The sequence below is a fragment of the Dipodomys spectabilis genome, unplaced genomic scaffold, assembly GCF_019054845.1.
Source record: "Dipodomys spectabilis isolate Male_0828 unplaced genomic scaffold, ASM1905484v1 ptg000187l, whole genome shotgun sequence".
Classification (NCBI taxonomy): domain Eukaryota; kingdom Metazoa; phylum Chordata; class Mammalia; order Rodentia; family Heteromyidae; genus Dipodomys; species Dipodomys spectabilis.
In genome coordinates, this window is record NW_024870864.1 from 1,744,343 (window position 1) to 1,758,312 (window position 13,970).

General features: G+C 40.2%; 1 protein-coding gene across 2 annotated transcripts in view; it reads left to right on the forward strand.

Annotated features, from left to right (window-relative positions):
- Window positions 1–4,307: 4,307 nt before the first annotated feature.
- Window positions 4,308–13,970, forward strand: part of Bub1 (BUB1 mitotic checkpoint serine/threonine kinase) — a 42,713-nt gene continuing 33,050 nt past the window's right edge. For both annotated transcript variants that reach the window (XM_042695524.1, XM_042695525.1), the window contains exons 1-4: window positions 4,308–4,395; window positions 10,540–10,599; window positions 10,681–10,819; window positions 12,248–12,444. In XM_042695524.1, the coding sequence (XP_042551458.1) occupies window positions 4,370–4,395; window positions 10,540–10,599; window positions 10,681–10,819; window positions 12,248–12,444 (422 nt within the window). In that variant the 5' untranslated portion in view covers window positions 4,308–4,369. The remainder of the gene's footprint in view (window positions 4,396–10,539; window positions 10,600–10,680; window positions 10,820–12,247; window positions 12,445–13,970) is intronic.

Below are 13,970 nucleotides of genomic sequence, written 5' to 3' on the forward strand. Positions count from 1 at the left end.
TCACTCAGCTTTTTCCACTCAAAACTGGTTCTCTACTGGTTTTGAATCAAGATCCTTAGATCTCAGCCTCCTAAGTAACTAGGATTGTAAGAAGGAGCCACGGATACCTGGCCCTTCCTGCTTCTCTCTCTTTTTTTTTTTTCTTTTGGGTCCGATTGTAGGCCTGAACTCTGGGCCTGAATGCTGTCCCTCAGCTCTTCAGCGCAAGACTAGTGCTCTAACATTTGGGTAACAATGCTACTTCCGGCTTTTTTCTTTTTGCTTATGTTGTGCTGAGGAATCGAATCCAGGGCCTCAGGCATGCAAGGCAAGCGCTCTACCACTGAGCCACCTTCCCAGCCCTCCTGCTTCCCTTTAATAATGCATTTAGTAAAAAGTTAATAACTAATGATATTTTCGACTCTCCTTCCTTTTATTGTACTTCCCCTTTTACCCACCTGTATTATCTCTCAAATAACTGATGTATAACTGATGTTAAAAGCATGAATCTTTCACCTTCATATGCCAATATAAGGATTATATTTTCACCTTGGCTGTTTGCTTTTCATCTGGAATCTAAGTGCAGAACCTCTGAGTCACTCTAATAAACCAGGCTCAACTTTTCTAATGGTATAATGCATCTCCCAGTAAGACTGCTTCACAACTTACACTGTTTTTTCTTAAACAAATGTTGGTTTCATTATAGGCCACAGCAAAGCCAACCATCCTACTGCTCCTGTTAGCCCAATGAGCTCCCTTCCCATAGCTTAGTATATTCCTTCCCCTATCCACAGCTTATCATGTTCCCTTCCTAGGCAACACTAGGCCCATTTAGTAAAGGTAGTAAATAATCAGCCTCCAACCGCCCCTGTTACCTTGGGATGCACTTCTCTGAGGCAGCTACTACCATAGAAGGCAAGAAGAGCCCCTTAGTGTGTCCTTCAGGTCTGGGCAGCTGCAGGACCCCTTATCTACTACTTGCCAGAAGCCATAAATCCTAGTCTGCCATGATGAAGTCCTTGGCCCTCATGTCCACACTACGGTCTCTGTCTCCTAGCCCCTTCTAGCCCCTCCTAAACCACCCAAGTTCCATAGGTCACCTCAGACAATAGCCGGTGCTTCTTCTCAATTCTCCCTTGTGAGAGGGGATCTTGCCGGCCCCTTTCCTGGCAATAAACCTTTCTTTGTTCTCTGTACCTGGACATCTGCATGGTTTTCTGGCAGTCTAAAATACTCAAACACCTCCCCTACCCAGAACTGTGCTTCATTCGTTGGATTCTGTTCCTGGAATAGAAGAGCTAGATCTGTTCTTGTTTTCTGTTCATGGATATTGTCAAACACTTTCTAAAGTAGCTATAGCAATTGTCAGTGCCACCAGAAATATTTGAGAGATGACTACTTTCCTCATAAGAGACTATAATCCTAGTTTTATATTGTTCAAAACGAATGGAACAAATAAATATGGACTAAGCCAAAATGGCTAGTTGATTAAGATTTCACAGAACACCCTAAAGAGTATCAGAATAATTGGTAGTCCCCTAAATCATTCATCAGTTTTCTCCATTTTTTGTAACTATTCTAATTGTAAATCCTCAATCTTCTATGATGTTTTGTACACAATGTGCAAGTCATGCATCTACTACTGCTACTTTAAATGGTTGAATATTTCCCAGGGAAAAGTGTACCTACAGTTATTTGCTTATCTCACATCAGCAAACAGAGAAAAGCAACAGTGTACTCTTCTAAATCTTGTACAATCTTAGACATCATGTGACAACACCAAGACTGATCAAGAATTAAGTCACAAATTGTATAACACTAAAGAATAAAGCCAGAGACATTTTTTAAGATAAGCAGACTTCTTTTTTTCAGATCAAGAAACTGTCACACTAGAGTTTGGGTCACTTGCTACCTCTTAGAAAAGTCAAGGTTGACGTTGATTACCCTGTAATGGCCTGGTTTAGTTCTTCTAGTACATTAGAAAATACAGTGTTGGAATGGCAGGTCACTGAAAGCCTATATACAAATAAAAATACTTATTTACCCTTATAATAAGTGACATATTTATTAGAGTCATTTTCGTTATATGCAAATTGACTACTGAAGTTAGCCTAGAAGGTAGAGTTTGGCAGAAAGAGAGAATTCTAGGCATATGGTTCTGCATCTAACACACTGAGGGTATTTCATAGACATAGCTGATCAGCTGACCTCACACAGATCAAATTCCCCCTTACCCTCTGGAAAATGAAGCAACAACAATGCCAGAAATGAAAGGGAGGAAAGGCTACTGAAGTGACACTTATTACCTAATGGGCTCAGAAGTTCTGTGGCAACTGCTGTACTCTCAATGCAGGCCTGAGAAAAAAGGCAAAAGAAAACAATGGTTAGAATAGATTAAAGTTCAAATGTGGCCAATGGCACAAGTTGCCAAGCAGTGAGATTTTATAAAACAGAGCGACCCATTTGCCTGCCCCTAGTGTCTTCTGTTTATACTGATCTCTGTACATTGCCAGTGTTTCAGGGGTTTCAGAATTTCTTCATCAAAATGTCAGGCTATCTAGAGGGTCTCCATTCAATCCTGTTATATAAAGATAATATAATATTTCTGTGGAGGGGGGGTGTGGGAGAATGATTCTAGCCTTAGGAAACAGCACATGAAACTTCTTTTCAAAAAGTTCCTGAAAAACATATTTATCATATTTAAACGAGTGTCTATGACAAAACCACTGCTTCTTAAAGACAAATGCAAGGGTGTAACTGGGTTTAAATCCAATAGCATGTAGCTCTGGACAAATGCAATGCCAAGATTTCCTAATTCATTCTTGATTGAAACATTTTAATTCTGGTGACAGTAGAACCTAGCACTTCTCTAAAGATCCCAGAATGATCACTGTCTGCATAAGGCTCACAAATCAGATACTTGTGTGGATCCAAACTGATCACTATTATGGGTGCCAGTGGCTTACAATTGTAATTCTAGCTACTCAGGGGGCTGAGATCTTAGTGTCTCTGGGGCAAAGCCAGCCCAGGCAGCAAAAATCCATGAATTTTGACCTCCAATTAACCAGCAAAAAGTTGGAAGTAGGGTGTGGCTCAAGTGGTAGAGGGCCAGTCTTAAATGAAAAAACTAAGGGACAGCACTCAGGCCCTGAGTTCAAGCCTCAGGAACACTGTGCACGAACACAGGTGCACATGCATGCCCGCTTGCCCGCGTGTGCGCGCCCGCGTGCGCACACACACACACACACACACACACAATGATCAACATGCTACAGAAATTATGGACTCTGAGAGCATGAGGATTTAATAAGGTATTTAGGAATTTTAGAGGACCTCTTTCAAAAGGGAAAGTAGTCACAAAGAGCTCTTCACCATTTACTTGCATTCTCCAGAGGTCCTTAGGACAACCTTGAGCTAGAATGGGAAGTTATTAAAATCCAAGGAGCAGAGACTGCTTGATTGAAGTTGAATTCCTTTTCAACTCACTGTTAGGACACGTAAACATATTACACATTTCTTCTTTAGATGTTCAAGTCCCTAATTAAAGGATTTAAAATTCCTGAGTTTGGTCTCCAGAGTGCCTCGTCCTACAAAATATGTTGAACTTTCACATATTCCATTACCTGCCCAAACTCATCACTCCAAGACACACACACACACACACACACACACACACGCACGCACACACACACACACACACACACTTACACACGCTGTCAGATCAATGACATCAAGTCCCCAAGTCTGTAAGAGTCCCAGCCCCATTCCTTTACAGGGAAGCCCCTGCCTCAGCTGTCTTCGAACGACTAACCTCGGACCTCAGCCTCCTGAGGAGCTAGTTGTCCCGGCTGAGCCTCTGTCTCCCTGGCCTATCTTCCTAAAGGATACTCCAGCATCTCCCCTGGCTTGACAGACTGGACCATCTGGATTCTTTTGCATCTCTCTGTGAACCAGACACAGCAACTGCAAACGGCACGCAGAGGACGCCGCTCTGAGGACCAAACGCCGTCTCCAGATATCTTCCTAGGACAAAATGTTAATCCTGGCATTGTGCAAATCCATTGCACTTTGGAGAGTTTTTAATCCCTACGCCGGAACCAAGGTTCGCGCCCCCTGGCGGCGCGGACGCCCGCACTTCCACACCTTACCTCAGAGGTCGCTCGGTTTCAGTTCTATCCTAGGCCAAGAGCAAGTGGGAGGACCTTCCAGGAGAGGGAAGGCGGGACCTGGTCTCCCGGCAACGGCCCCAGCGATTGGCCAGCCCGTCTGCAGTGTGTCCAATAGCCAGGCGTCTCGCCAACGTTCGGCGCAGAGTCTGCGGCTGCGCGGGAGATTCGAATAGTCTTCACGCAGCAGCTGGGCCTGCTGCCGTCCCCGCGTCCTCCTCGCCATGGACAACCCGGAAAATGTATTTCAGTAAGTCCTTCTGGAGGGGTGGGAGCGATGCGAGGGCGTCGCCCTCCGCCGCAGGCCCAGCGTCCCACAGGTTGTGTGCTGGGCTCAGCTCCCAGCGTCCCCTGGCCTTCCCCACCTCCTTCATCTCCCCTCCTCCCCGCACCCCCACCCCCCCCCCCCCCCCCGGCTTTGGGTTTGTGGCAGCCCGGCCCACCGCTCCCTAGCCCCGGCCGCTTCCGGAGCCATTCGTGTGGTGGGTGCCGCGCCCGAGGACACCCCACCGCCGCCCGCCTACCTGTCTGCCCTGTGACCGTGTGGGGACGGGACGAGGTGTGAGGCCTAGAGCTCTTGTCGCTCGTCCGTGAGGACCCAGGTCTGGACAGACGCCTCGGTGGCAGGAAAGCGCCACCTCGGTGCGATTTCGGCATAACGAAAACTATAAAAGTAAATCAAAAATGCTGACCCCATCGGAGCGAGAATTCACCCCGCTCTCACACCCATCGAGGTTTGAATACCGGGCACTTGACGGAAGGGAGAAAAAAGGTTTGCTTATTGTCGGATCATTCCTGCCATTTTCCTCACCTTTTTTGTTTTTTGTCGGTCGTGGGGCTTGAACTCCTGGCCTGGTCGCTGTCCCTCAGCTCTTCAGCTCAAGGCAAGCGCTCTACCACTGAGCCACCTTCCCAGCCCTTCATCACCATTTTTTAAAGTTCCACGTTTGTTTTATAACTTAGGTGACTGACCCAGCCTGTGATTTAAAAGCATGCAAAATGGTTTAATCATGTGTAGTAGGAAGTAAAACGTGTGTGTGTGTGTGTGTGTGTGTGTGTGTTTTAAACATCTCTTGGGGATCAGATAACTAATATAGTCAAAACAAACATTTGCTTAAGTCTTTTAGATTGTCTTCAATCAGTCCAACAAGGAAGGCATTCTCTTTTGGGAGTCCACTCCTCATTTAAAGGGAGTCCAACTCTGGTTTAGAAGGGCAATCTGCCAGATCTATTTTGATTTTTTTTTTAAAGCTAATTTGTTCTAATGAACTGACTGTGTAGTTTTAACTGGTGTTAGCTATTTTCCTAGGGATGTGGTTGATGTTGAGAGCATGAACTGTTTATCTTGAGCAAACTTGTATCACCCATTTTTGGGAGAAAGGTTCTGACCTTATAGGGATTTATCCTGATGTAAGGAGGCATTAGAGATTCAAATTTAGAAATAGGTTTAGAAAAGTATTCTCCAGGAACTTTTTATACCTATCTATTCTCTCTCCATCCTATATAACCAACCTTCTAGTTTTTCAAGTGTTTGTTTTTGAAAATATATTTTTTAGTCTATCTATGTTTGTGTAGGTGTGTGTACATTTCCTGCCTTTATCTCACATCAAATGTAGCAGAGAAACATGACATTTTTTTGCCTAACAATATCCTTGGAAATAAATACATAAATACTTTTTTAAAGTTTTACAAATTCATACAGCATTTGGGCTGTTGATTTGTCTTTTGCTATTACAAATAGTGTTCCAGTAAAACTAATATGCATATGGTTTTTGGCATATACACAGGTGTATCTGATTTCTAGATTTCCCAAAGTAGGTTTACAGTTATCCCCTTACCCACTGTTTCAGTTACCTGAAACATCTGTGGTCTAATTCTTTTAAATGGAAAATCCAGAAATTTCTTCAGTTTTAAATTGGATGAGACTAAACATAAGGCTTCCTTCCCTATGGCCCAGCCATCCTACTCCTGGGCATTCACCTGCATGACCACAAACCAGGCTGCACTGAAGCCAACAGCCCAACCATGTTCATTGCAGCATGGTTTACCATAGCTAAGATCTAGAATCAACCCAGATGCCCCTCAATGGATGAATGGATCAAGAAATATATGTATACACAATTGAATTTTAGGCTTCCATCAGAAAGAATGACATTGTGACATTTGTAAGGAAATGGAAAGACTTGTAAAAAAATATACTAAGTGAAGTAAGCCAGACCCAAAGAAACATACATAGGTTTCATGGTTTCCCTCATTTGTAATAGTTAGAAATGTGCCTATAAATCTACAAGTAAATCCAATGGATAGTAAAAGACAAATAGTTACACTTGGACATGATTAATTATACAGCACTTTAAACAGTCACACAGTGAAACCAAAAGAATATTCTCAGGAGAGGCTCGCAAGAGCTAATAGCTATGTGCATATGGTCACATAAAATGATGCTTATCGAAATGAGTTCTAAGAAATGGAAATGAAGTTTTTCTTAATTATCCTGTTTGCAGTTATTTTTTTTCCTTCTGTTTATTCCCTTTGGTCACTTTTTGATTTCTGTACCCTTTGTCTTGTATATAAATTTATTTGATTTGGGGAGAAAAAGGGGAAGCACAGAAATGGTGGGACAAAGAGTAAACCAATTCGGCAGTGGTACTCAATAGACATGGTTGGAATGAACTATACAACTTGGGAGGGGAGTCAGAGGAGAAAAACTGGGAGAAAATGAGGGAGAGGGGGTGACATTGTTTAAAAAGAAATGTACTCATTACCTGACTTATGTAACTGTAACTCTTCTGTATATCACCTTTAAAATAAAATTTAATTGAAAAATAAATTGGACACTATTCTGTGTAGCCTGATGAAATCTTGCACCTTCCTGCTCTTTGCAGTTTGAGGAAATGACTCTTGACTCTGTGTACCATGGCCAAATTCCTTAGTATCCTACCTATTGACTTAGTGGTATTCTATAGTGCCTTGTGTACACACGCCTTAATTTCCTAAATAATGATTCCAAAGCACAAGAATGTGATGCTGGCAATTCAGATATGCCAAAGAGAATACAAAATTATGCTTCCTTGTAGTGGTGAAAAGGTGCAAGTGTTTGACTTAAGAACAAATGAATGAAATTCATAGTGTAATTGCTAAGATCTATGATAAGAACCTCTTATCTTTTCCATGAAATTGTGAAGAAGGAAAAAGAAAATTTTGCTGTCATACTTACAAACTGCAAATGTTATTGCCATAATATATGATAAGTGCTTAAGATATAAAAGACATTAAATTTGGAAATGAAACACAGAACAGAAGATGTATTCTGTCAGCAGTAAATTGTACCAGACAGCAAAGAGCCTATATAACAAAGACTTCGGTAAGTCTTACCAAGCCATTGGCACAACTAAGGGATGGCTAGAGAGATCCAGCAATAACTTAGGGCTGAAAAAATATAAAATTACTCAAGAGACTGTGTCTACTGAGACAGAAGTTGTTCTGCCATGTTTTCAAAAGAGTTGAAGAAGTTGATTTGGGAGAAAGGATACCATCCCCAAAAAGTCTTCATTTGTGCATAAATATTTTATTATTATTCATGTTAATCTGTTTCTGTGCCTAATTTACAAATTAAGTTTAATTATACCTACGTATGTATCAGAAAAAGCAACACATAAAGGACACAATATTATAGTTCTACAGTTTCAGGTATTCTGTCAAAATTTTGAAACAGGTGAAGGTGGAGTGGATGGTTAACTCTATTGGCAGGTATTGAATGCACTCTTGCCTGCAAGAAAGATGTGAATACCTGCTTCCTGTTACCTACTTTCTTGCTCGTATCACATTTTATTTTTCCCAATCAGATGCATAAGAGAGAAGTTGTACTTTGATAAAGTAGATTTCTCTTTTGAGAGAGTTTGAACTTATTTTCCATGTGTAAAAGCTTGTAATTCAAGCCAGCTGCTGGCAGTTCACTGATCCTAGCTATTCAGAAGGCTAAGAGGATTGTGGTTCAAAGCCAGCCAAGTCAGGAAAGCCCATGAGACTCTTACCCCAATTAGCCACCCAAAATCTAGAAGTGGAGCTGTGGCTCAAGTTGTAGCCTTGAGCAAAAAAGCTCAGAGATAACACCCAGGCCCTGCTTCAAGCCTCAGGACCAGCACACACACGTGTACACACAGACACACATAGCTGGTAATTCTCAGTGAAGTGCTTTTTTTTTATCTTTTATGCCTTTATTCATTTTCAATTTTTAGAAGTTCTTTTTTTTTCCCAGCTTGTCATTTCTCTTGTCTCTGGTGGTAGTTTTTTTTTTTTAAAAACTATTATTTATCTGATGTGTACAAAGAAACTTTGTATTATCTTACAGTTGACTTTATATTGCTTTCTTTGTTTTGATATCTGGATTTTAATTCATGAGGAATGTTGGTTTCATTTCTGTACTAAGGTGATATCTAGAAGAGAGTGAAATATATTTTCCCTCTGTTTTGAAGGTTCCTTAATTTATTCTCTGGAATAATTTGATATAGATTTTTTAAAAGAAAAGGTATAGACATTTCATCATGTACAAGTCCATGAAAGTCTCAAAATAAAAGTATCCCAGAACTTATGAAATGGTAACATCTGTATACAACACCTTAATAATAACAAAATTACTTTTAAAAAAAAGTGTCACAAAAAGATGAGGCAGATAAAAAGCATCAGAGGTCAGCTGTTGACCTCATATGGGATTGTGGCAAATTTCTGTTACAAAAAGGTTGCTGTGCAGATCTATAATTTCTTTGAATAACTCAGTATGCCAAAGAAATATATTTTTAGGTCTCCTGTAAAATATTTTAATCCCTTTTAATAAAAACTTACAATTTCTCATAAAACCAGTCCCATCTATAAGCCCCACCCTACTTCCTCTGAAATGTACATCATGTGTACTTCTGTCACCCTGGCCCAATACCATCCACCACTTCCACTCTAGTCCTTCCTAAGTGGTTCTCATTTCCCCATTCCCCTACTTCTTAGAGGAAAAAAGTAGACATTTTAAAATGAATTTGAATTTGTCACTCTACATTCTCCTGCTCATCACATTTAAACCACACTGATTCTATTTCTGTTCCTGGAAGTAGCCAGTTCCTGAAGTTCTCTCTGTTTGACCATTTCCCTCCTGATAGTGTGGCTGCCTGGCTTTGATCTCATGTCATCCCCTTCAATAGTAACACTTACCACACTCTTATCCTCTTCTCCTGTTTGGTTTGGTTTTGTTTTCTTCTTAGTACTTAATATAACTTGACATATTAAATGTTTTCTTTGTTCATTTGTTTGCCTCAGCATCTGAGTTCCCAGAAGAGTTTTGTTTTGTTTGGCTAATTTTTTTCTTTTTCTCTTTCTGTGTGTGTGTGTGTGTGTGTGTGTGTGTGTGTGTGTGTGTGTGTGTGTGTGTGTGTGTGTGTGTGTGTGTGTGTGTGTGTGATTGTGGTTTGAACTCAAGTCCTTATATTCACTAGGCAAGTGCTTTACCACTTTAGCCACACCCCAGCCCTTTTTTGCTTTTAGTTATTTTCAGATAGGATCTTGTGTTTTTGCCTGTGTCTGACTTCAGATTATGATCTCTACCTCCAACTCTGAGTAGCAGGCATTATAGGAGTGAGCCATTGTGACTGGCTGCTGTTTAGTTGCTTTAGTTAGGTATGTGGAAATAAGAGAAGCAGAGTCCTCTGAAAGTTTTAGTGACTGATGTACCGTCACTGTGGTATGCTCTTCCTTAGAAGCAATGTGTTACCTTGGAGCCCAGGAAACTCTTAAGTTGTGGTGCTCTGGCTTTCACTCAAGTAGGTGTAAGCCTTCTTCCATCTTGTTCTAGCTATTCTTCCAGGAAGCAAGATGAGAGGTCTGAGTAGGATCATTTCTTAATCCTACTGTTAGGAAGAGAGCAGCAAGCTCCCAGACATGGCCCCTCAAAGAAGCTACACCAAGGGCTGGGAAGGTGGCTCAGTGGTAGAGTGCTTGCCTTGTATGCATGAGGCCCTGGGTTTGATTCCTCAGTACCACATAAACAGAAAAAGCTGAAAGTGGCTCTGTGGCTCAAGTGGTAGAGCACTAGCCTTGAGCTGAAGAGCTGAAGGACAACACCCAGGCCCAGAGTTCAGGCCCCATGACTGGAAAAAAAAAGAAGCTATGCCACTGGGACCAAGTGAAGGAGAGGCAGGGATAGAGCTAGAGATGAACTTTCATCAGGAAAGGGCTTCTGAGTTTTCTAACTACTTCTGAGTGAATGTTGTTTCAAATTTTATACTATAGCATTTGTGTTGCTAATTTGTTTTTTTATGTTAAGAGATATAAATGAGATTTCTATTTTTTTCTTTTTTTGCTCTTAAGAATTATCTTTAGTATCTCACATATGTGCTTTTCACTGTTCTAGAATGTTTGAGGCCCATATGCGAAACTACAAAGGCAGTGACCCACTTGGAGAATGGGAAAGGTCAGTATTTACTTTACTTTTTCCCTTAACACCAACTATATGCTACTCTATTGAAAACTAACATTATCTGTGTCTTTCTAGCTACTTGCAGTGGATAGAAGAGAATTTTCCTGATAATAAAGACTACTTGATAACGTCATTAGAACATTTAGTGAAGGAATTTTTAGATGTGAAGAGATACCACAATGACCCAAGATTCATCAATTATTGCTTAAAATTTGTAAGTATACTATCAGATGGCTAATCAGATCAAAATCATGTTCTTTTGTTTTGTTTTGCTTTTCCCTAGATCTTAAGATTGTTTGGTGCTGGTATTTTATTTAACTTCCTTTTATCCAGTCTTTTTTTTTTAATTTTATGGGCAGAAATGTTTATTTTAGAAAGAAAATGCACTGTATTTAGACAGTGATTTAATTTTAAAAAATAGTCTTTATTTCAAATCTGCAAGTGTTCCAGCATGAGACATAAACTGAAAGCGTAAAACAATAGAATGTATGTTGGGTTAGAAACATTTGGTGAGGGGAAGATAAAGATAAGCAGAAACTCCCAGGTACTAACAGGGCCTCTGGGAGCAAATTAAATATACACAATAATAAAAACTACCTCTCAAACACTAAATTTAGGGGTGGGAAGCTGAATCAGTGGTAGAGCGCTTGCCTTGCATGCATGAGGCCCTGGGTTCAATTCCCCAGCAGCACATAAGCAGGGAAAAAAAAAGCCGGAAGTGGCACTGTTGGCTCAAGTCGTATGTAGAGCGCTTGCCTTGAGCTGAAGACCTGAGGGACAGCGCCCAGGCCCAGAGTTCAGGCCCCACGACCGGACCCCCCTACCCCCGCCCCAAAAAAGACTAAATTTAGTACTAAAAAGATATGATAGGTCAGGCTTTAAGAGGTTGGGACAAAGCCTGGAATAAAAGCTTGGGGCATGGGCTCTAGTAATAGAAATGACACATGGAGTGAATAAGAGTAAACATGAACTTGTTCACTGCTATAAAATAAGCCCCTGTGGAACTTGAACAAGCTCAAATTAAGAGAAAAGTAATATTTCATGTAATAAAATTATCAGACTCACTCACCTGGAAAATAGTGCAGATAATTTTAAGAATATTGAATGTTAAGGAAAGGAAAGAACCTAACTGCTTGGTTTGCTGTCAAAAGTGTACACACCTTTACCTATGCAGTGTCTATCCTCAGTCCTTTATGAGGACTGAACAGTGGAGGGCTGTCTGGATTCTGGACCTGACGTATACTAATAATTTCATTGTCCTTATGTATTTTTATGGATTGATTTAGTATTCCTAGTGTCTTTATTTACATACTTTTATGCAGAGTAATTACATGTGTTTATGAAATGCAGTATGATAGATATTTCAATATATATATATATATATATATATGTAATGTGTAATGATCTGCACAGGCTAAGTACATATCCATCACCTCAGTTGCTTATTATTTCTTTGTTTTGGGAACATTAAGAATCTTCTCTAGCTATTTTGAAACACAAAATTATCCTGTTACTAGGATATCCTGCTGTTACTCATTATTAGAAGTTACTCCTTCCCTGTCCAACAGCCCATATACCTGGTAACCTCTTCTCAATCACCCCATCTCATTTTTCTTTTTTGTTTTTGGTTGGGTTCCTATAGGCTGAGTACAACAATGACCTCCATCAGTTTTTTGAGTTTCTGTACAACCAGGGAATTGGAACCCTGTCATCTCCTCTGTACATTTTCTGGGCTGGACATCTAGAAGCCCTGGGAGAACTGCAGCATGCCAGTGCTGTTTTTCGGAGAGGAATTCAGAACCAAGCTGAACCTAGAGAACTACTGCAACAACAGTACAGGTAGTTTCAAAATAAGAATAGAATATTTGCTTTTAAAACACTTATGCTATTGGAAGTGATACTGTGTCTCAAAGTAGTAGAGCACAAGCCATGAGCAAAAGAGCTCAGGGACAGTGCCCAGGCCCTGAGTTCAAGCCCCACAATCAACAACAATTAAAAAAAAAAAAAAAGAAATTTGTGCTATCCATTTTAGTGGGAAATCCTTCTTGTGGGAAATGTGCTCAATATAGAATAGTATAAAGAAAAGAAATTGCCCAGAAATATTACTATTATCATTGTGGTGACAATTGTGGGACAGCGCACAGACCCAGAGTTCAGGACCCACGACCAGCAAAAAAAAAAAAAGAGAATACTTTGCTATAGTATTTGTACTTCAATATTTTTATTATGAAAAATTTCAAAAACATGAAAAAGAAAAATTAGTATAATAAACCACCATTTGATGACCCATTGCAACAATGATACCCACAAGACAGTATATTGGAATTCAACTTTACAACTTTGTGGGGGTGGGGTGATGAGATGGGGGGTGGAGGGGAGAGGGAGGGAAAGGATAGTGGGAGAACAAAGGAAGGGGTAACAATGCTTGATAAGATATGTACTCATTCCCTTACTCATGTAAGGGCAACCCCTCTGTACAGCATCTTTACAATAAATAAAATTAAAAAATTAAGAAACCTCCATTTATACAGCACATTCTTTTAATAATTATTAATGGTTTGTCATTTTTTTCTGTGCTGATGAATTTTAAAGCAGCTCCAGAGCAGCAGATATTTTGCCTCAAACTCTACCACATAAATATCTCCAAAAGATTATTTCTTACAACTTGTACTCCATAATCATTTAATAAAAATAACAATAATTTAATATCATCTAATTTTCTGTCTTTCCTCATCATGTAAAAAGGTTTGGTTGCAATTGATTTGTTTAAATTAAGAGCTAAGCTGTGTTTAGCATTTTGTTGTATATCTCTTCCTTACAACCTTCATATATACTCTTGCTCAGGCTTGGGAACTATACATTTTTGACGGTTGATATGTAAAAGTGCCATGAAATGACATATCTGAGAACTTCTCATTGCCTGAACAGTATTAATCTGTCTGCCTTTTGAAGTCTTATACTTTCAGTTCTTTCTTCAAAACGTTATATTCATTTTGTTCCAAATGTACAAAATAGCTAAAGTAGGAGTTCAAACACCCTGGGTTATATTTGCAGACTTCAGACATGGAAAAAAGTATATATCTCATGTGGATTTGAGAAATGTAGACTTAACCTGGGCAAAAGGATGACTTTTGAGTGTGTGTGTATGCTGGTCCTGAGGCTCAAACTCAAGGTTTGGACACTGTCCCTGAACTTTTTTGCTCAAGGCTAGTGCTCTACAACTTGAGCCACAGGCTCTACTTTTGACTTTTTGGTAGTTAGCGTCTCATGAACCTATCTGTCTGGGCTGGCTTGAAACTGTGATCCTCAGGTCTCAGCCTCCTGAGTATCTAGGATTCCAGGTGATAGCCTCTGCTCACAGCAAG